Source organism: Pan paniscus, chromosome 23 (genome assembly GCF_029289425.2).
Source record: "Pan paniscus chromosome 23, NHGRI_mPanPan1-v2.0_pri, whole genome shotgun sequence".
NCBI classification, from domain to species: domain Eukaryota; kingdom Metazoa; phylum Chordata; class Mammalia; order Primates; family Hominidae; genus Pan; species Pan paniscus.
The window spans coordinates 49,965,513-49,989,606 of record NC_085927.1 but is presented as its reverse complement, the minus strand read 5'-3'; the positions used below and the strand labels follow the sequence as shown (position 1 = coordinate 49,989,606).

General features: G+C 42.6%; 1 protein-coding gene across 8 annotated transcripts in view; it reads right to left on the bottom strand.

Moving 5' to 3' along the window:
• TNRC6B (trinucleotide repeat containing adaptor 6B) overlaps nt 1-24,094 on the bottom strand; it is a 289,988-nt gene that overhangs the window by 191,471 nt on the left and 74,423 nt on the right. For 7 of the 8 annotated variants that reach the window (XM_055105367.3, XM_055105374.3, XM_063603314.1 and 4 more), the window contains exon 3: nt 17,931-18,021. The exons of the other annotated variant lie outside the window; for it this stretch is intronic. In XM_055105367.3, the coding sequence (XP_054961342.1) occupies nt 17,931-17,975 (45 nt within the window). In that variant the 5' untranslated portion in view covers nt 17,976-18,021. The remainder of the gene's footprint in view (nt 1-17,930; nt 18,022-24,094) is intronic. 8 annotated transcript variants of the gene reach the window in all.

Below are 24,094 nucleotides of genomic sequence, written 5' to 3'. Positions count from 1 at the left end.
AGACTTTTATTAGACAGATGTATTGCAGGCCGGGCGCAGTGGCTCACGCCTGTAATCCCAACACTTTGGGTGGCCAAGGCGGGCGGATCACGAGGTCAGGAGATCGAGACCATCCTGGCTAACACGGTGAAACCCTGTCTCTACTAAAAATACAAAAAATTAGCTGGGCGTGGTGGTGGGCGCCTGTAGTCCCAACTACTCAGAGGCTGAGGCAGTGAGGCAGGAGAATGAAGTGAACCCGGGAGGTGAAGCTTGCAGTGAGCCGAGATGGGGCCACTGCACTTCAGCCTGGGTGACAGAGCAAGACTCTATCCCCCCAACAAAAAAAGATGTATTGCAAATGTTTTTTCCCAATCTATAGTTTTCCATATTCTTATTTGATTTTTTTTAGAGTCAAGGTCTTGTTCTGTCACCCAGGCTGGAGTGCAGTGGCGTGATCATAGCTCATTGCAGCCTCAACCTCCAGGGCTTAAGTGATCCTTCCACCTTAGCCTCCTGGGTAGCTAGGACTACAGGAGTGCATCACCACACCCAACTAATTTTTAAAAATATTTTTGTAGAGTCGGGGTCTTGCCATGTTGCCCAGGCTGGTTTCAAACTCCTGGCCTCAAGTGATTCTCCCGCCCTGGCCTCCCAAAATGCTGGGATTATACGCATGAGCCACTGTGCCCAGCCTTTTTCCACATTCTTAATGGTGTCAGTTGTTTAGCAGAAGTTTACAATGTTTCATGAAATTCAACTGACCAACTGTTCTCTTTTACAGTTAGTGCTTTTTGCATGTTACCAAGAAATGTTCATACCCTCCCCAAGGTTATGAATGCAGACATCTCTTGTGCGGCCATCCAAAGGCTTCAACGTTTTAGCTCCCACAGTTAGCTCTGTGATCCACCTCAAATTAAGTTTTATATATAGTATGTGACATAGAGGTCATGGTTCATACATTTCCATGTGGTTATCCAGTTCCTCCAGCACCTTTTCCTCACTGAATTACATTAGTCTTTGGATAATTTTTTTCTAATCGTGAAGTCTTATACTTTAGGTTCAAAAGAATCAATTATACAACTATAAGATGGGCAAGACCAGTATAATAGCAGTGTATGGACAATGTGGTTGACTTCTGAAAAAAAGAAACACTTCTTGCTTATTTTAACTGATAACATATTTTAATATCCTTTGAAGCTTATTTTGACCATGTGATTCAACTCTAGTCAAAGAGATGTAAGCAGGATGTAAAGTCCAGCTTCCACAAAGTCTTCCTAAGGAAATGGCAAGTTCTCTCCTTTCTGCTACACGGAACACAGTAAGAATTGTTATTGTTATTTTTTATTTTAGCCATTCTAGTGGATGTGAAATGCTATTTCACTGTGGTTTTGATTTGCACTTTGCATGCTTTTTAAAGCAAAGATGCCTAAGCCCTATCCTGGGCTTCATGAAACAGAATCTCAAGAGTTAGAATCTGGTGGCTGCGCACGGTGGCTCATGCCTGTAATCCCAGTACTGTGGGAAACCAAGGTATGAAGATCACTTGAGGCCAGGAGTTCGAGACCAGCCTGGGCAACATAGTGGAGACCCCTCTCTTAAAAAAAAAAAAATTAGCTAGGCGTGGTGGCACTTGCCTGTAGTACTAGCTACTCAGGAGGCTGAGGTGGGCGGATCCTTTGAGCCTAGGAGTTCAAGGCTCAGTGAGCTATAATCACACCACTGCACTCCAGCCTGGGTGACAGAGTTAGACTTCTGCTTCAAAAACAAAAACAAGGCCAGGCGCGGTGGCTCACACTTGTAATCCCAGCACTTTGGGAGGCTGAGGTGGGTGGATCATGAGGTCAGGAGATCAAGACCATCCTGGCTAACACGGTACTAAAAATACAAAAAATTAGCCAGGCGTGGTGGTGGGTGCCTGCAGTCTCAGCTACTCGGGAGGCTGAGGCAGGAGAATGGCGTGAACCTGGGAGGCAGAGCTTGCAGTGAGCAGAGATTGCGCCACTGCACTCCAACCTGGGCGACAGAGCAAGACACTGACTCAAGAAAAAAAAAACAAAAAAAAAAAAAAAGAAGAAAAAAACAGCTGGGACCTGGGATCTCTATTTTCTTTACAAGCACCCCAGGTGATTCCTATGCAACAGTAGGCAGACTACAGCTGAACTAAGGGGCAGTCAGTCAGAGGAGGGAGAACCAGTGAATTTTTAAAATTCTCTTTAAGAGGTAAGGCACTTATAGACTACAGAGTAGGATTACAGCTGAGGAAGGAGGAAAGGGATTGGCTTGGGAAAGGGTTACACAGAGGCCCTCAACCATTAACTATATCCTTATTTTATTTCTTTAAAAAAGAGAGAAATTTGATCCCAGCACTTTGGGAGGCCAAAGTGGGGGAATCACTTGAGGTCAGGAGTTCGAGACCAGCCTGGGGGCAGCATGGTCTCTACTAAAAATACAAAAATCAGCTGGGCATGGTGGTGCATGCCTGTAGTCCCAACTACTCAGGAAGCTAAGGTGGGAGCATCGCCTGAACCCGGGAGGTGGAGGTTGCAGTGAGTTGAGATTGTGCCACTGCATTCCAGCCTGGGCAACAGTGAGGCCATCTCAAAAAAAAAAAAAAAAAAAAAGGACAGAATTTGAGTTCACCACCCATGGAAAGAAGTTAACTCCACTTTGCTCAATAAATTCATTAATTAAAAAAAAAAGAAGAGAGAGAAATTTGAAGCAAATATGACAAAGCAAATATGTTAAATCTTGTTGATGGTTAAGTGGATGTATCTGTTATTTTATTCTCTGTACTTTGCTACATCTTAAAATTTTTTCCTCATGACAAAATCTTACCATGAGAAGTAAAACTACAAGAATAAAGAATATAAAAATATAATTATTGGCTGGGCGCAGTGGCTCATGCCGGTAATCCCAGCCTTTTGGGAGGCTGAGGCAGGCAGATTGCTTGAGGTCAGGAGTTTGAGACCAGCCTGGCCAATATGGTGAAACCCCATCTCTACTAAAAATACAAAAATTAGCCAGGCATGGTGGCATGCACCTGTAGTCCCAGCTTCTTGGGAGTTTGAGGCAGGAAAATTGCTTGAACCTGGGAGACGGAGGTTGCAGTGAGCAAAGACTGTATCATGACTCCAGCCTGGGCAACAGAGCAACACCCCATCTCAAAAAAAAGGGAATAAGATAGAAAAAAAATTACCATCTATTCAACAACCACTCTCTCAAATATATGAAGACTGCTCTTAATATCTTTCTTAGAAATCTGTGTAAGTGGTCAAGGACTGGTATGGTCACTTTCCAATTACCAGGGACTTGAGACTTCTATTTTGTTCTTCCATCTTCAATATGTTTCTTCCACTTTGTGTTTTAAGATGGTTGCTCCAGTCCCAACCTTCATGTCTGTGTTCCATGTAGCAGAAAGGAGAGAAGAACCTGTCACTTACTTAGGAAGACTTTGTGGAAGCTGCACTTTACATCCTGCTTACATCTCTTTGACTAGAATTTAATCACATGGTCAAAATAAGCTTCAAAGGATATTAAAATATGTTATCAGTTAAAATTTGTGGTTCTATAGCTAAGCAAGAAGTGGTTTTTTTTTTGTTTCAGAAGTCAATCACATTGTCTGGACACTGCTAGTATACTGGTTTTGCCCATCCTATAGTTGTATAATTGATTCTTTTGAACTTAAAGCATAAGACTTCACAATTGGAAACAAATTATCAGAAGACTAATGTAATTCAGTGAGGAAAAGGTGCTGGAGGAACTGGATAACCACATGGAAATGTATGAACCATGACCTCTATGTCACGTACTATATACAAAACTTAATTTGAGGCGGATCACAGACCTAACTGTGGGGGCTAAATCGTTAAAGCTTTTGGATGACAATAACAAGTATTGGTGATGATGCGGACAAACTGGAACCCTCGTGCATTTCTGGTGAGAATATAAAATGGTGTAGTCACTTGAAAAACAGTTTGGCAGTTCCTCAAAAAGTTAAACCATATGACCCAGCAGTTCCACTCCTAGGTATATAACTAAGAGAAATGAAAATATATTCCACACAAAAACTTGTACACAAATGTTCAAAGCAGCATTATAATGTTCATTTCATAATATTATTAATGTTCATAGCAGTCAAAAGGTGGGAATCATCCAAATATTCATCAACTATTGAGTATATAAATAAAATGCAGGCCAGGCACAGTGGCTCGCGCCTGTAATCCCAGCACTTTGGGAGGCCAATGCAGGAGGATCACCTGAGGTCAGGAGTTCGAGACCAGCCTGGACAACATGGTGAAACCCCATCTCTACTAAAAATGCAAAAATTAGCCGGGCATGGCAGCATGCGCCTGTAATCCCAGCTACTCAGGAGGGTGAGGCAGGAGAATCACTGGAACCCAGGAGGCAGATGCTGCAGTTAGCCAGGATCGCACCACTGCACTCCATCCAGCCTGGGCCATAGAGCAAGACTCCATCTCAAAAAAAAAAAAAAAAATGTGTACACCCATGCAATAGGGTATTATTCAGCCATTCAAAGGACTGAGGCACTGATAATGTGCTATAACATGGATAGCCTTGAAAACGTGATGCTAACTGAAAGAAGTCTCACATCACATAGAAGGAAAACATACTGTATGATTCTATTTATATGGAATGTTCAGAATAGGTGATTCTGTAGAGATGGAAAGATTAGTGGTTGCCTGTGCCTGGGAGGAAAGGGAATAGAGAGTGACTGCTAATGGATACAGTTTCTTTTTGGAGTAATGACAATGTTCTTAAATTAGATGGCAGTGATGGTGGTACAACTCTGTGAATACACTGAAAAACATTGAGCTGTATACTATAAATGGGTAAGTTTTATGGGATGTAAAGTATACCTTAATAAAGCTGCTGAAAAGGAAAAGGAAAGAACATCCAAGTTAATTCTTTTCTTTCCTTAATTTACCTTTATTTTTACTTTTTTTTAGTACTTTGAATTGCTGTTTGGGGTTTTGTTTTGTTTTGGTACTTTGAGAAAGTGAATTCTTATCCATGCTCAGGTTGGACACAGTCTGAAATATTTCCTACAGTTCTATACTTGAGCCTTTTCTCATCTGCCAGCCCCATCTATTCCTATATGCTGAGAACTCCTAATACGTATCTTGATGTCCTCTCTCTCTACTGAGCTCTAAAATGCCTACTAATTTAGTTTTACCTGGGCTGCCTGCAGGTGCCTCAGTATTTCAAAATCCACACCCAGTTAAAAATAACAATAACAGGCCAGGCGTGGTGGCTCATGCCTGTAATCCCAGCACTGTGGGAGGCTAAGGCAGGCGGATCACCTGAGGTCAGGAATTCGAGACCAGTCTGGCCAACATAGCGAAACCCCATCTCTACTAAAAATACAAAAATTAGCTGGGCATGGTGGTGTGTGCCTGTAATCCCAGCTACTCAAGAGGCTGAGGCAGGAGAATCTCCTGAGCCTGGGAGGCAGAGGCTGCAGTGAGCTGAGATCATACCACTACACAATAGTCTGAGCAACAGAGCGAGACTCCGTCTCAAAAAAATAATAACAGTAACAATAGCTACATCCAATACCTTGCTCTATCTCCTATTTCACATGGCATCATTTAACCCACTCTTTGCAGATTTGTGCTCTCCTCCCATCCTTCCTGTATGCTTCTCCTGTCAGTCCCCTCCTCTGCAGACCACTGTTACTGCCTTATTTCAAAAGCCTTCCTCAGTCTTCTTGAGGGGACTCCTAACTCTCCTAACTGGTCTCCGTGTCTCCATTTTACAGCCTGTTGGTAATCATTTCTCCACACTCCTGCCAGGTCATTCTTTTTTTTTTTTTTTGAGATACAGTCTAGCTTTGTTGTCCAGGCTGGAGTGTGGTGGTGTGATCTCGGCTCACTGCAACCTCTGCCTCCCAATTCAAGCGATTTTCCTGCCTCAGCCTCCTAAGTAGCTAGGATTACAGGCGCCTGCCACCATGCCCGGCTAATTTTTGTATTTTTAGTAGAGATGCGGTTTCACCATGTTGGCCAGGCTGGTCTGGAACTCCTGACCTCAAGTAATCCACCCGCCTCGGCCTCCCAAAGTGCTGGGATTACAGGTGTGGGCCACCAGGCCCGGCAGGTCCATCTTTCTAAAATATGCATCAGATCATCAGGTTTCTCCCCTGCTTAACATCCTTCAATAGTTCCCTATTGCCTGCAGGGGTTCTGCTTCTAACTCCATCTCCAGGGTCTCACAGACATCTCTCAATGCTCTAACCATCTCTTCTCCGGAGAAATGTGTGGCTCTGAATACGCACAAAGCACCCTCTCCCTTCTTAGGGATTCTTCTATACCCAGGTGACTTTTCCAGTAAGTTTATCTGACATAAGGAAACAGTTGATTACTCTGCCGTGTAACTTGTCCAGGATGGAGTATTGAACTACTATGGCCTCTGGAGTCAGACAGGCCTGGAGTTCAACCCAAATGATGTTGCTTACCAGCTATGTAAACAAATGGGGAAAGCACTTGCGCTGCATGTTTGCTTTTCCAATCTGCTCTTAGAATACCAAAATCCATGAAATCTTGTTATCACTTTTGCTAAAGCAGATCCAGCCTAAGGTAGAGATATCCTAAGCTCTGGAAAGCAAAAGACTTTATTAAACAATGTGTAAATCTTTTTTCTCTGCATCACCTACCAAAACACAAACAAAACAAATTGCCAAGTTCCTAAAATACTTCTGTGTAACACTTTTCTTGACTAAATGAGCACTTAATATTAAGAACAGATCTTGCAGTTCTTTGTCAATGAAACCAATTAAAACAGATCATTCAAATACTACTGTGTATTTTATGTCTAAGTTACCCTATTTAACTATCTTTAATGTTAAGCAAATCAACAGATGACTTTATTCTCTGTAGACAAAGACTACGTTTACTTGCTGCCTTTGATAATGATAAAGAATGTTATATTAATAGCTAAAATGTTAGCTTCCTGATTCAGTAAATATTTATTTGCAGTAATTAGTAGAAACACGTGGGTACTTAAATATATAGCTATAAATTTGAAACCCTAGAGCTTACTTTTATTGTTTTATTATAAATATTTAAATATACAGGCCAGGCATGGTGGCTCATGCCTGTAATCTCAACACTTTGGGAGGCTAAGGTGGGAGGATCTCTTGAGCCCAGGAGTTCAACACCAGCCTAGGCAACATAGTGAGACCATGTCTCTACAAAAAGAGTTAAAAAAAAAAAAATTTAGCTCGGTGTGGTGGCATGCATCTATGGTCCCAGCTACACGGGAGGCTGAGGCAGGAGGATCCCTTGGAGCCCAAGAGGTTCAGGCTGCAATGAGCTGTGTTCAGGCTACTATACTCCAGCCTAGGCGACAGAGCAACACTCTGCCTCAAAAAAAAAAAAAGTATATATACACACACACACACACACACACAAGATAAACATACACAAAGGTACAGAGAATATGATCACAGACACCCAACGGCTCAGCTCTATAACAAATTTTATTATATCTGTTTTAGATTTCACTTAAAAAATGAACATTTCAAGTCTAGAGCTACAGAATCTCTACAACTAGTAAGCTAACATCAACTCATTTAGAATATCGACCTAAGTTACATTACATTTAAAGTGAGAAATGGCTACAGAGTTTAAGCATTCTAATCTATCTTTGTTAAGAACCATAAAGAAAGATTACATCAGGTCTGGAGACCGTGCCAGAAATGCCAGTCCTCGCCTCCCAATTCATTTGACCTTCTATGGGATCTACTTCCTCACCTACGGTTCTTGCTCTCCTAACTCCTGAGAACTCAGGACCCAATGGAAATCAGTCCACAGGCTGAAGTAGGCCTATTAAATCCTCTTTTCTTTTAGAGAAGCTGAATGTAAAGATACAGATATTCTAGTCTACCTGCCCTCTCTACATCAACACCAGTTATCCTAACACAGCAAATCATAAAGTAAAATGTACATCTCATTTCCCTGCTTTAAACGTCTGCTGCTTTGGTTGGCTGCAGTGGCTCACATCTGTAATCTCAGCACTTTGGGAGGCCGAGGCAGGAGGATCACTTGAGTCAGAAGTTTGAGACCAGCCTGGCCAACATAGTGAGACCCAGTCTCTACAAAAAAAGTAAGAAAAACTAGCCAGGCATGGTGGCACACCTGTAGTCTCAGCTATTCCGGAGGCTGAGGTGGGAAGATCACTTGAGCCCATTAAATTCAAGGTTTCAGCAAACCATCATCACATCACTGCTCTACAGCTTGGGCAACAGAGCAAGAACATGTTTCTATTAAACAAAAAAAAATTTGCTACTTCAAGGTGTCAATAAGGTTGCTAAAATAAAAATAAAATAAAATAAATTTGTTTAATCTGTTGTCTATTCTTGAAACTCTTCAGCCTAAGATAATCTGGGCTCTGCCATGCCCCCGTTTCCCTGGCACCCAACACTCTAGTCGCTGTGTGGTGGATGAAAGATGACCTCATATTTAAGGTCAGTCTTCCCACTGAAAGGTGGGGTCTGTTTCTCCTCCCCTTGAGTCTGGGATGGTCCTGTGACTTGCTTTAATTCAACAGACTGGGGAAGAAGCAAAGCTGGGTGACTTCTAAGGCTGGGCTTAAGGTGTCTGCAGCTCCTGCACAGTTGGAATGCTCCCTCCTGAATCCCTGCCACCATGCTGTGAGAAACCCAAGGCATGCAGAGGTCATATGGAGGAGAACCTTGGGTCAACAGCCTCAAGTTGGTCTCCTAGCTGACAGCCAATACCAACTGCCAGCCATGTGAGTGGGCCCTTTCAGGCATTTCTGGCCAATTGGGCCTCCAGATGACTGTAACTCCAGCCAATACCACTTTGGAAGAGAAGAACTGCCCTACTGAGCCCAGGAAAACACAGAATTATGAGAAATAAAATGCTGTCTTGGTAATGGAGTCTTAAAAATATATGAAAACTTTATTTTTTAGAACAGGTTTAGATTTACAGAAAAATTAGGAAGATAGTCCATTTATCCGGATGCAGTTTCTGCTGTTAGTAACATGTTACCTTAGTATATCTGTCACAATTCATGAACCAATATTGATACATTATTATTTATTTATTAAACTTTAAGTTCTGGGATACACGTGTAGAACATGCAGGTTTGTTACACAGGTATACATGTGCCATGGTGGTTTGCTGCACCCATCAACCCATCACCTACATTAGGTATTTCTCCTAATGCTATCCCTCCCGTAGCCCCTCAACCCGATACATTAACTAAAGTCCATAGTTTATTAAATTTGCTTAGTTTTTACCTAATGTTCCAGGATCCCATCCAGAATACCACATTACATTGTCATTGTGTCTCCTTAGCTGTCTCTTGGCTGTGAAAGTTCCTCAGATTTTTCTGTTTTCCTTGAGTTTTCAAGAGTGCTGATCAGGTATTCTGCAGAACATCCCGCTAGTGGAATTTGTCTGATGTTTTTCTCATGATTAGACTGGGATAATGGGTTTTAGGGAAGACAACTAGAAATTGAAGTGCCATTTCCTCACATCGTACCAAGGGTACAAAGTATAAAAATGACTTATCACTGTTGATGTTGACTTGATCGCCTGACTTTAGGGTTCTCCACTGTGTGAATCCACACTTAAAGAGTGGAAAGTTATGCTCCACATCCTTGAGGATAGAGTATTTACTAAACTTTTTGCAATTATTCCACTCAGGAGGTTACAATGGTGGTTTTAAACCACTAAGTTTTGATGGGATGTAACAGACATCAAGATATCTGAAACACAATCAAATTTTTCACCATCTCCCATCGCATATTACCTATTTTTTTTTTTTTTTTTTTTTTTGAGACGGAGCTTTGCTCTTGTTGCCCAGGCTGGAGTACAATGTCACGGTCTCGGCTCACCACAACCTCCGCCTCCTGGGTTCAAGTGATTCTCCTGCCTCAGCCTCCCGAGAAGCTGGGATTACAGGCACATGCCACCATGCCCGGCTAATTTTTTGTATTTTCAGTAGAGACAGGGTTTCTCCATGTCGGTCAGGCTGGCCTCGAACTCCCAACCTCAGGTGATCCGCTCGCCTCGGCCTCCCAAAGTGCTGGGATTACAGGCATGAGCCACTGTGCCCGGCACATTACCCCTTATATGCTATACACAGTTCCCTCTGCATATAATAGCCTTCTCCCCCTCACCCATCCAACAACAAACCAATAAAAACCATGAAACCCGTCTTTCTACAATGCCCAGTTCAAGTGTTCCCTCTCCATTGTGGACTTCCTTCCAGAAAGAATTCATTGCTTTGCCCTAGGCACATATTTAATATCAGTATCATAGCCTGTATGGTATGGTTACCTCCCTCAACTAGGTTAAAAGTGCCCGAAATGCAGAGACCATGTCTTACATAAATAACTTTGCATGCCTGTACCTACGACATCAGCAACTAGTAGGTGCCCAATAAATGTTTGTTGCATTAAATAAACTGAATGACTATAAAAGTATGTCATTTTTGATAATATCTCAATAAAAAGAAGAGATGATACAAATAAACAGCTTAGTTCAGCATGTGTCAGTAAATCCACAATAGAGCTGAAACCTCCCAGTAATGTACAGTTCCACTATGTGACAGCGAAACCAGACACTAAGAAAAATGAGCATTACATTTAACCAGTCAAAGCCACATGTGACAGATAAAATAGTAGTATCTGTTTTCAGATCAGTGTGATAATATAAGCACATAAATGCCAAATAAAATAGGTCACATGAATTTCTCTCTACGGGAATCAGGCCAATGAAGCATATACATATCCGTGCCTCCGGATTTCCTATGTCATCAAAGACTTTTCACAGAATATATATATATATATATATATATATATATATATTTTTTTTTGAGACAGAGTCTTGCTCTGTCCCCCAGGCTGGAGTGCAGTGGCGCGATCTTGGCTCACTGCAAGCTCCGCCTTCCAGGTTCACGCCATTCTCCTGTCTCAGCCTCCCAAGTAGCTGGGACTACAGGCGCCTGCCACCATGCTCGGCTAATTTTTTTGTATTTTTAGTAGAGACGGCGTTTCACTGTGTTAGCCAGGATGGTCTCGATCTCCTGACCTCGTGATCCACCCGCCTTGGCCTCCCTAAGTGCTGGGATTACAAGCTTGAGCCACTGCACCCAGCCTTTTTTTTTTTTTTTTTTTTTTGAGATGGAGTCTCGCTCTGTTGCCCAGGCTGGAGTACAGGGGCATGATCTTGGCTCACTGCAACCTCTGCCTCCCAGGTTCAAGCAATTCTCCTGCCTCAGCCTCCCAAGTAGCTGGGACTACAGGCCCCTCGCCCTCGCCCTCACCTTGCTTTTATTGAGATGGAGTTTCACACTGTCACCCAGGCTGGAGTGCCGTGGTGTGATCTTGGCTCACTGCAACCCCTGCCTCCTGGCTCCGTCCCATCCCGTCCCATCCCGTCTCGTCTCATCTTTATTGAGATGGAGTTTCACACTGTCACCCAGGCTAGAGTGCAGTGGTGTGATCTTGGCTCACTGCAACCTCTGCCTCCTGGGTTCAACTGATTCTCCTGCCTCAGCCTCCCAAGTAGCTGGGATTACAGGCACAGCTGGGATTACAGGTGCATGCTAACAGGCCCAGCTAATTTTTGTATTTTTAGTAGAGATGGGGTTTTGCTATGTTGGCCAGGCTAGTCTCAAACTCCTGACCTCAAGTCATCTGCCTGCCTCGGCCTCCCAAACTGCTGGGATTACAGGTGTGAGCCACTGCACCCAGTCACAGAAGGTAATTTTCATATTTAACCTCTAAAAATGTGGAACAATAAGACAGATCCATGGGTAACTCTGTTAATTTGATTCAATTTTATCTCTCACATACACAGCAGAAAAATTAAATAAGCCCTGAAGTGGTCCTTGGGAAAAATGTAAGAAATATTCACTGTTCCTCCAAAGGATATGTTCAGAGGCGTCTGAAGTTTTACATTAACAATAACTCTGTCAACTTGTCTTCCTTCAGCATTTACAATAGAAGCTTTCACAACAATAGCAGAACTCTCTTTGAGAAATTTGTTAGGTCATACAAAATTGCAATCTGGTGACCATTCAGGGAAAAAAAGCTCGTTCTAAACTGATGTGAAATTTAACATTCTTTCTTCCTGCCTCCACTTTAAATGGTTGGAGCTCCAATAATTAAAACAAAGAATAAATAATAGTTTAAGGAGTCAATTCTGTGTATCAACACCCAGCACAGTTCCTAGCACACAGTAGGTGCTCAATAAATATTTGCTGAATTAATCAGGAGAGAGGAGGGGAGGAAAGGAGGCAAAAATAAGGAATTTTGCTTGTGCATAATTCAGGAATGATCTATAATCTGTTTACAGCAGTCTTTTAGAAACCATCACCTGCTTTATATCTTTCTGGCAGAGAAAAAAAAAATCCCTAAACTCAAGAGGTCAAAGTCTACATTTCCCAACTCCCGAAGAATATATAATCCTAATCCATCTCTGAACTTCAATAAACATCTCTCTCCAAGAAAATGTTACGGAAGATGCTGCACAGTTTCAGAGAACACTCTTCAAGAGGAACAGCAAAATTCACTTCCTCCAATAAGACTTCTATACCGAGCTGGGCACGGTGGCTCAGCCTGTAATCCCAGCACTTTGGGAGGCTGAGGCGGGCGGATCACGAGGTCAGGAGATCGAGACCTTCCTGGCTAACACGCTGAAACCCCGTCTCTACTAAAAAATACAAAAAATTATCTGGGCAAAAAATTATCCGGGCGTGGTGGCAGGCGCCTGTCAAGTCCCAGCTACTCGGGAGGCTGAGGCAGGAGAATGGCGTGAACCCAGGAGGCGGAGCTTGCAGTGAGCCGAGATCTCACCACTGCACTCCAGCCTGGGCAACAGAGCGAGGCTCCGTCTCAAAAAAAAAAAAAAAAAAAAAAAAAAAAAAAAAGACTTCTATACCAACCCTGCCCATTCATAAGGGCTCCTGATTTATACTTGCACAACTTACCTGGATATTTTGTAAACCATATTGACCGTTTATTCATTTGTTAACTATTCTTTTTTTTTTTTTTTTTTTTTTGAGACGGAGTCTCGCTGTCGCCCAGGCTGGAGTGCAGCGGCGCAATCTTGGCTCACTGCAAGCTCCGCCTCCCGGGTTCACGCCATTTTCCTGCCTCAGCCTCCCGCGGGGGACTACAGGCGCCCACCACCACGCCCGGCTAATTTTTTTTTTTGCATTTTTAGTAGAGACGGAGTTTCACCGTGTTAGCCAGGATGGTCTGGATCTCCTGACCTCGTGATCCGCCCGCCTCGGCCTCCCAAAGCGCTGGGATTACAGGCGTGAGCCACCGCGCCCGGCCAATTCATTTGTTAACTATTCTTAGCACCTTTTCTACAACTGCAATTCCAAGCCTTTCCTCTTAATAGGAAATCAAAACTTGTCATTTCAAGTCTTCAACTGTGTACTCTACACTCTACCAACTACAATGACTTCTCTTTCGAAGGCAATACAAAGAAAAGCTGAACCCACTTTCTTTCTTTCTTTCCTCCTCCAAAACTCCCTCCGCCATTAAACAAGAGTCAGAAGAGCAGGATTTGGGCCTGAGCTCAGGCATTACTGCAGTACGAGGCCCGTTAAGCCTGGGAATCTGAGAAACCTTTTTCTAACTGCACTCTGCCTTCCTCCACCCATTTCTTCCCTCTTTTCTCAAACATGCATAGCCCTCTTCCATTTTAAAAAAATCTTTCACTTGAACTTAATCCTCCTCCTCATTGTTCTCTCTTCCATTTATTTCCAAATGTCCTAAAATTGGGTGGTGGACTATAGTCATAACTCATTTTTAAAAATCATTTAATTTCTCTTTAACCCATAAAATTTGGTTTCTGCACCTCCTACTCCAATTAAATGGCACCCTTGAACACCAGTAAGTTATTTTTAGAAACTATCATAGAAAATTTAAAACATGTACAAAGTAAATACAAATAAACTCCTATGTACCCATCACAACACTTCAATAGTTGCCAACATTCTGCCATTCCTGCTTCATCTATACTTCCATGTATTCTCCACTCCATTTGATTGTCAGTTTCACCACATAAAACGTACCTACACTGTAACCATTTTTATTGTAATTATAAACAATTGCACCCCTATCAGACACAGAACATCTCCATCACCCCCTAGAAAGTTTTCTCATATCCTTTCTCTTTAATTAGTTCTTAAACAAATCCAGGTGTCTTTTCTCACTTGTCAACCTCCTTGATTCTTGGCAGCATCTGAAGTTACTGAGTGAGACTTTCTCTTGAAATTCCCCTTTTGATTTCTATGATGCAAAAGGATCTCAATCCATCCTCGAGTCACATCAGTTTTGGCGCCAAAATACACCTCAAGTCTGTCTTTCCTCCACTTCCAGTAACACCCATGAATGTAGTCCTACCCGAACAGCTGCACGTGTCTTCTCACCAGGCTCCCTGTTTCCACTCTTAACTCTTTCCAATCCACTGTCCAGACAGCAGCCAGAGCCACCTCTTAAAATGCAAATCCTACACATCACATCACTCCTCGAGTGAACAGCCTTCAATGGCTGCCCTAGGCATGGAGAATAGGTCCACGTTGCACACTGTGGCCTCTGAGGTCTTGCAAGGTCTCTGTCTCTCTCTCTAACCTCCTGTCACACTTGGCCCACAGGTTTCTGAGAGTTCTTGGAAGAGGCCAAGAGCTTTTGCAGCTGTTTCCTGTGTCTAGAACACTGTTGCTTCAGCTCTCCACACAGCTGGCTCCCTTGCCCATTAGCTTCAGCTGAAATGTCCCCGTCTCAGAGAGACCTTCCTTGACTAGCTACGCTCTTCCTCCCAGCTGCCCTGCATGACATGGCTTTATTTTTTTCATAGTACTTACCATCATTTATAATTATTATCTTTATTTATATTTATTCATGTCTCCCACTAAAATGAAACCGCCTTGAGAGTAGGAACCGTGTATTTTTGGTTCACTGTTGTATCCCATGATAACACGTGCTTAAGAATTATTTATTGAAGGCCAGGCGCAGTGGCTTACACCTATAATTCCAGCACTTTGGGAGACTGCGTCAGGAGAATCACTTGAGCCCAGAAGTTCGAGACCAGCCTGGGCAACACAGCAAGACTCTGTCTCTACCAAAAAAAAAAAAAAAAAGAGCCAGGTGTGGTGGCACACACCTGTGGTCCCAGCTACTTGGGAGGCTGAGGTGGGAGAATTGCTTGAGGCTGGGTGGTTGAGGCTGCAGTGAGCTGTGAGCTGTGAGCCGTGAGCCGTGAGCCGTGAGCCGTGATCATACCACCACACTCCAGACTTGGTGACAGAGAAAGATCCAGTCTCAAAAAAAAATATTGAACAAAAATAAATTCAGCTGAAAATCACTTTTTGGTAAAAAATTCTCTACTTTTCCTCAAAACCTACTACCTTTCCTAATGGCCTTCTGTTAACAGACATCCACAAACTATGTAACCACAGCAAAATGACAAATTCCAGCCATACATTAAATCATTCCAAATATAAGATTTTATTGATTGATTGATTTACACCCTTGGAGGAGGAGAATGGACTGACCCCTGCGAGATGAGATCAGCCTCCAAATATAAGATTTTAAACAAAAGCAAACAGGAGGAAAAACATAAGAACCTGAGTTAAACTAAGGCTGATGAAGTTGAAGTTATAATCTAATTTATAACAGAAGCATCCACTTAGTGCAAGTATAAAAAGAATGTTCTCTTATTCTTGAGTCTAATTCATTCTGAACTGATAAACTATTCAGTAATTGAAAAATCAAGAAAGCTAGTCATTTATTTTTCCAAAAAGAAGTTGAAAACTGAGTTTATGGCACAGTAATATATTCTATACCAGTCTAATTACATGTTCACCAAGCAATCTCCCAATTATACCTTCTCTTTCCAGGGAGAAAATGTACTAGCCAGAAATCCAATCTTCCTTTTTTTTGAGGCAGGGTCTGGCTTTGCTGCCCAGGCTGGAGTGCAGTGGCATGATCACAGCTCACTGCAGCGTCAACAGCCCTGGGTACAAATGATCCTCCTACCTCAGCCTCCTGAGTAGCTGGGACTGCAGGCATGCACCACCATGCCCAACTAATTTTTGTATTTTTTGGAGACAGGGTTTTGTCATGTTGCCTAGGCTGGTCTCGAAGTCTTGAGCTCAAGCGATCTGCCCGCCTCGGACTCCCAAAGTGCTGGGATTGCAGGCATGAGCCCCAGTCTTCCTTAACATTATATTTCACTATCAATTAGTAAATTAGGATCTGGAGGAAGGGTGTATATGTACCTCAGAAATTCTGGGGTGTGTGTATCTTGGGTGTCCTGGGTATGTGTGCCTCTGTGTGTGTGTGTGAGGGAGATTCCTAGATCGTGTGTGTACCTCACAGGCTCTGACTAACCCTACATCAGATTCAGGGTCTAGATGAGTCTGATGAAAACCTATAAGCTTCTGCTTTAGCTACGGAAAGAAGAAAGAAATCTGGTGATATGGGAAAGGAAAACCAAGAGGACAGGATGACATCTGTCCCTCCACCCAAGCCATGGACTAGATCATAGCCCCGTAGAGGGGGCATTCAGAAAGAAACGGAAAGAGTTGTTTTCAGAGCTCCCAGGAAGAGCTACAGACAATTCTGAATGGACAGAGAGGGAAGTAAAAGTAATACTAAGGGTCTCATGTAACTATGTTAAGAAGCAGCCAAGGAAAATCAGCACATGGAGCCAGATATAGACAAAAATATAGATAAATATTTATATATAGGATTTATATATAGGATTAATATATATTTATTTTTATTTATTATATATATTTACATACAAGATTTGATGATAACACTCCTTAGGCTTTAGATTGAAAAAACAAAGCAAACAAATTACCATTTAAAAATTTATAATACGTAGCCATAAAAAAGAATTAAATCATCCAGGCATGGTGGCTCATGCCTGTAATCCCAGTACTTTGGAAGACCTAGGTGGGTGGAATGCTTGAGATCAGAAGTGTGAGACCAGCCTGGACAACAAAGTGAGACCCCGTCTCTACAAAAAATACAAAAATTAGCCAGGTTTGGTGGTGTGCACCTGTAGTCCCAGCTACTCAGGAGGCTGAGGTGGGAGGATGGTTTGAGCCTGGGAGGCAGAGGCTGCAATGAGTCAAGATCGTATGACTGCACTCCAGCCTGGGCAATAGAGCCAGGCCCAGTCTAAAAAAAAAAAAAAAAAAAAAAAAAGAATTAAATAACGTCCTTTGCAGCAACAGGGATACAGCTGAAGGCCATTATCCTAAATGAATTAACACAGAAACAGAAAACCAAATGCTGCATGTTCTCACTTATAAGTGGAAGCTAAACACTGGGTACATGTGGACATAAAGATGGAAATGGTGGACACTGGGGACTCCAAAAGGGAGAGGGAGGGAAGGGAACAAGGGTTCAAAGACAAGCTCTTGGGTACTATGCTCACTACCTGAGTGATGGAATCATTTGTACCCCAAGCCTCAGCATCACACAACATACTCATGCAACAAACCTGCACATGTACCTCTGAATCTAAAATAAAACAAAATAAAATTTGTAATAGAAAAACACCTAAAAATTACCAGTGACTGCCTCTGTGCAGCAGGAACAGGGGACCAGCTTTGACTCCTGACTTTATATACTTCTGATTTTTTATAAGCCTATAGTAACTTTCATAACAAACTTTAAAAGACATAGTATTAGTGTTCTAAAAATAAATTATAAAGTTCTCTGTAGTTCAGTAAAATTGTTTTAAATTAGCATATAGGATTAAAAAGTATACTGAAAAGAAAAAATATTTCTCAATCTTATGTTAGGTTCTAATTTAACTCAATTGAATTTTTACAGTCATGTAAAATGAAATACCCATTCGACTCATCCACAGCCTCTACTGTTCAATTTCTACCCAAACTGTACCTTTCAGTAATTTACTGACCTTGGAACTGCTTTCTTCCGATACTTCTCCCTCATTGGTTTGCATGGGAACAGATTTTGTGCAAAACTCTGCAGAAACACAAAAATACTGCCTAAAAGAAGAGAGAAGAAAAAAGTATGTAAGGAATTCAGGGCAAAAAAAATTTTTTTTCAAAGGTTTAGACTGGAATTCTCTCAATAAGGCCACAGATACTGTGAAGTAACTTTGACTAACTTTGTGTGTGTGTTTTGTGTCTATGCACATGCATCTTAAAGGTAAGAAAGGGAGGGAGAGAAGCAGGGAGGGAATGTTTCCCATCTTGGGGGAGAAGGGTAGATAGGAAAGGTTTCCAGCATTGGGATATTAATAGCTCTAGATTTCTTTCCCTATTTTATTTGGCTTTTGGCAGAGGTGGTGGTGAAATTCTTACAGCAGACACTGACCTGCAAGAAAGTATGGCAGTGAGCAAAGCAGCGCACCTGTTGTTCCGCCCCTGCAGGTCACAGTGCCTGGGTATTAGGCTAAGGCTATTGGAATTGGCAGGGTTTCCCGGCCTTATAATTTATGAATAACGTTCCTGCTTTCTTTATAACTGAAATTAAAGTACACTATAATGGCTGGCCCCACTTTTCATTTTTAGGAAATGTGCTTAATAAACTAAATGTCAGTTCATTTATTTTTATATGAGACTATTTATAGGGCAAGACAGTAAAAAGTAATTAAGTTTTCCTCAAAGAATAAAATGAGTCAAGAAAAAGTTTGTTAAAATTTTATGAATTAAAATGTACCAAAAGGAAACTACTAAAAATTTATGCAACATTTTCAAGAATTCATTACACATGTAATTATTGAGGAATATTTTTTTTTTTTGAGACACAGTCTTGCTGTGTCGCCCAGGCTGGAGTGCAGTGGTGAGAGTTTGGCTCACTGCAACCTCCACCTCCTGGGTTCAAGCGATGCTCCTGCCTCAGTCTCCCAAGTAGCTGGGACTACAGGTGCCTGCCACCACACCCGGCCAATTTTTGTATTTTTAGTAGAGACAGGGTTTCACTATGTTGGATAGACTGGTCTTGAACTCCTGACCTTGTGATCCGACCGCCTCAGACTCCCAAAGTGCTGGGATTACAGGCGTGAGCCACCGCTCCTGGCCCTATTGAGGAATAATTATTCAAATGACACGAATCTCCATTATAATACAGGTATGAATATTTACAAACCTATCAGCTACTCTAAAGCTCATAGCTACAAAACATAAAAACTAAAAAAGGCCAGGTGCAGTGGCTCATGCCTATAATCCCAGCAATTTGGGAGGCTGAGGCAGGTGGATGGCTTGAGCTAACGCGTTCAAGACCAGCCTGGGGGCGAAACCCCACCTCTACCCAAAATACAAAAATTAGCCAGGCGTGGTGACACATGTATGTGGGCCCAGCTACTTGAGAGGCTGAGGTGGGAGGACTGGTTGAGTCCAGGAGGTCAAGGCTGCAGTAAGCTGTGATCACACCACTGCACTCCAGCCTTGGCAACAGAGTGAGACCCTGTCTCAAAAAAAAAAAAAAAAAAAAAAGGTAAAAAGATGCTGGTAGTGTATGTTTTTTGTGTGTGCAAGAAAAATCTATTAATGCACAACGCTTGATGATCTGTTTTGGTGTAGGCTTCTCTATAACCAGCCAAGACTCAAGGCTAAGAAGGCACTTCCAGGAAGCTGTTGCCTCATCTACTGGGTGGGACGGGGTTACCAAAATATCTACTTTGCTCACCCACCTAGCAAGGTCTTGTTGGGAACAAATGCATATTTATGTGATGTGAAGGGTAAAATCAGTACAGTAGAAGCTCTCAATTGATATCCATTCACTTGCTCCCAGCTTAATCAACATTGCCCATCCTCTCTGTAAAACACATGAGGGATGCTCACAGCAAGTGAAAATAGGCTTTCTCTAGTTGATTTTGTCCCTCACCTATTTATCACAGTTGTGCAAAAAAAAAAAAAAAAAGTTCTCTTTCTATAAAAATTAGGTTGATAGCATTGGAAAAACTCAATAACTTATCCAGAAAGATTTTATGTGTAATTTGCTTCACAGATGTCTTTAAGTTCTCCTACTTCACTGAAACAGAGACTGCATTTCTCTGTTTCATTATAGGCATAGCTGAACCAGATGATGCATTATAGGCATAGCTGAACCAGAAAAACTCCTTGGAACTCCATTCATGCTTGCAGGCCTGTGCTCAGCACACTCCTTGGTCTGGTGCTGTACTGTCTGCTTCCTCCAGACCCACGCTCCATTCTCCGCCTAACTGTGTGCCCCAGGGGACACCATCATTGGGCTCCTTATCTTCTGGCTGCTGGCTGGGCTAAGCCAGTGGGAGGCACTGACTGGAGACAGGAGGTCGGGAGAGGAAGAAGGGATGGCAGTGGTTGTTTCTTCTATGAAAGGGCACTTCTCTCAACTTGCTGGCTTCTCCTTCAGCTTTAATCTTTTTACTTTCATCCTTTCTGGATTCTCCTATTTGGCTGTTCTATTTTTCTTAAGTCTCTTTCTAGCTTGACTTGCCTGGCTAAATTAGTTTTTTCCTTCTCTGACAATCACTGCTATTTCCCATTACCGACTCCTCCTCCCTATCCCCCAACACTGCACACTGTCATCTCTCCTCCCCCATGCTATCACCCTCTACCCAAGGCTTTAACCAAGACTTCTGCCCCTCCACTCACTTCTTAAAATCCATCGGGTCCCAATAAGATCCTACCAAGGCCCAAGTCTTACCTTCTCTACTACTACAGCCCTCAGTTTTCCAACATGTTAGAATGGAAATAGGGAAACCAACAAAGGCTACTGAACCACCCAGTGGCTGACAACAATTGGGAACCTTACTATTGCTAGACCTGAAGCGGAAGGGGCAGTGACTGGAACCTGGAGGGGGAGCTGTGGCCGTCACTGAAGAGTCCAACAGACCCGAATGCTTACGGATGTGTGACCTTGAGGGAATTTACTCAATTTGTCTCAGTCTCAGCTTCCCTACCAAAACTTGGGAATAGTAGTTATTCTGAGGATTCACTGACAATGTATTTGCACTTGATACATAATAGGTACTTAATAAGTACATGGAGATGACCAACTCACAAGACATTCTCTACTCTGAATTCTTATTCTTTCAGGGTCCGATCCCCAGTGATCTCCATTTCCCTTTGGACATGCTGTGAAAGGGGAATGCTTCTTCCTGGCTCCTGAGTTTCCACCTTTGGCTCCTCTCCACCCGCACACAATCCACTCCAGAGAAGGTAACAGGATCTTACTTTAATGGTGAGTTTGGAAGGAGAAACAACGTAGGTGGAGCTCAGCCCTGTCTTTTCCTTCCTTCTGGAAACCAGCTGCCCCAGGAAGCCTGCATTCTCCTCTTCTCCTCCACCCATAAACACAGGACCCTCACAACTACCCGTGAGCAGGTCAGTCTGTGTTATTATGAAGTTCAGTGTTAAGTTCACTGGCCTGTAGATGTGTCACATTCTCCAATACAGCTTTTTTTTTTTAAGCCCGGCCCCTCTGCCCAGTGGCACACATAATAGCAGTGGCAGCGGGAATGGGTGGTCCAATACCGCTTTATTAGTCAGAGAAACAGTATTTTGGTCTCCCAAATGCCCTCCTTTTAAAAAGGAGGGAAAAATGAAAAGTGTAACAATTTCTCGCTGCATATAAGCTTTTAAAAAGGAGGACATTTGGGAGACCAAAATATAGAGAGCCCAGTCAAGGGAAGGAGAGTGCTATTTATTGGGTCTCAAAGACCCTAACCTCTGGTGCGTGGCACCGAAATTTTGATAAATAGACACGAACTAAAATTCAAGGGAGTAAAATACATGTGGCATTTTTGAGGCTTCTGTTAAGGCCAGGACTTTGGGCCTTGGACTTTAATGAGGGGGCACAGTATTTTCTTGTAGAAGTTTATATTAGGCTTTTTACTGTTGTTTTTATAGTTATACACTAGCTTGTAACTATTGAGGCTGAATTAGAGGTTTATAAACCATAGGCACACAGTATTTTGACCTTAGCAGCGACTGTAGTTATGGCAACTTTGTCTTCACGTAAGTGGCTGTTTCTATAGAGACAAGGCTGCGTACACTAGGCACATAAGCCTTAGCAAAGGGTTGGGGGCTTTGCAGGCTTCATCAAGAAACAAGCCACAGACGGTTGTGGCGGTGGTGGTGATGCTGGTATTGAAAGCTCATTTACATATCAGCTGTGCAGGCAGTCTCAGCATACACTGGCTGCTCTGGCCTAGCAAGCAAATGCCAGCTGTGCTGGCCTCAGCAAAGGGAATAGGGCATTAGTGGGCTTGGGTGGCTTCAGTGTACAGAAGGCTGCTGCTTGACCTTGAATTATGCCGGCACAGCTTTTCCTAAGCAGGCATGGCTGAGGAAAGATTAGACTTCAGGGAAAACAGACTTTCTTCCTACAGGCCTTTTAGACATCAGAAAGTGGAACAATTACTCGCTGCATATAAGCTGCAAAGCAGCTGAATTTCAAATAGCACACATGCATTACAAAACCAGTGAAGTTCTTCCTTTAAATTGCTTGTGCTAGGTTTATATAGGTGATTCAAAAGGAAAATGAAAATTAAGAGGTTTCTGGCTATACAAGGAAGGAAGGAAGGACGGAAGGGAGGGAGGGAGGAGGGAAAGGAGGAAGGAAGGGAGACTGGCATAACCCTGGCTGACCTAGACTTACTGGTTAAGAACAATGTACTAAGAAACAAAAGCTAGGGAATGCTAGGGGAGGAAAACTTTTTTCCCTGCTCCTGATGCTTCCTTCCACATGGGACAATATCCAATTTTTCATATTCCTGGCCTTGTATCCCTGACTCAGGCTGTCAGGGGTGAAGTCACTTCTCTGATGAGTGTGTTTGGAAGAAGAAACCAGGCTTGCATAGTCCAGCCCTTTTCTCTCCCTTTTCCCTTGGGGGCACCTGTTCTGCTCTGCTCCTTTTGTTGGCTAGGAGGCAGGCGAGAAGGCAGGTCTATTCCAGACTAGTGTTGGTGGGCGAATAAACCTGTTAAGTCCTGCAGTTCAGTATTAAAAATCTGCTTGCCCTTAGATTTAAGCCAGTTCTCCTATGGCAACTTTATGAATGATAAACGTGAAACTTTGATCTCCACCTATCTGCCTTACTCCTTTGTGCTAAGTCTCTGTTGGTTCAGAACTTGAGCAGGGAAGAGAATATTACTTATTGGATACCCTTTGATCTCAACTTGTATCTAAAACGTATCCTCCTCAGAATTAAGTTCAGTTTTCCATATCAGCCTTGTCTTCCAAATTATTCCATTACCACAGCATTAATCACACACTTTTACTTCCTAAGCTTTTCACTAACCTCATTTCTAGTTACTCTCAAAGCACCCTGTATTCTGCATTCACGCAGGCAAATCTTTCCATTCTCAGCACACAACATGCTAATCTCTCTCTATGTATATCCTAGTCCACACCCTACTGGAAACCCCTTCCCCTCATCACCAATCCACATCTCTACCCTTCTAATATCTATTCAGTATTTTTTTTTTTTTTTTGAGACAGGGTCTCACTCTGTCACCCAGGCTGAAGTGCAGTGGCATGATCATGGCTCAATGTAGCCTCAGCCTCGCTGGGCTTCCCAAGTAGCTGGAACTACAGGTACACATCACCATGCCCAGCTAATTTTTGTATTTATGGTAGAGTTGGGATTTCACTATGTTGCCCAGGCTAGTCTTGAACTTGTGAGCTCAAGCAATCCACCTGCCTAGGCCTCCCAAAATGCTGGGATTTAGGTGTGAGCCACAGTGCCTGGCCTCCAGTCAATTTTTATTTCTAAAAATCTTTCCTGATTAAAACGATGTAATGTGCCCACTTACTAAATGTCATATTGATACCCATTTTTATCTTTGTCCTTTATTTCACTTGCTCTCATTTTTTGTTGTTTTGGAGCTGTCCTTAGTTTTCAATGTGTTTCTTGAACAAACCTTGATAACATTCTTGTTTGAAGGCATGGCTTCTGGTTGGGTCTAGGGCAACTTTACTTTCCTTTTGACAAAACAGAAGGTAATAAGGTAGGCAATGCAGAAGTGTGCGGTTAACTAAGGGTTCCATGTAAGAAGTGACAAAGTCTAATGTATCAGTGCTAACAGAGTCACAAAAAAGTCAGGGCAAAGCCCACTTACATGAAAA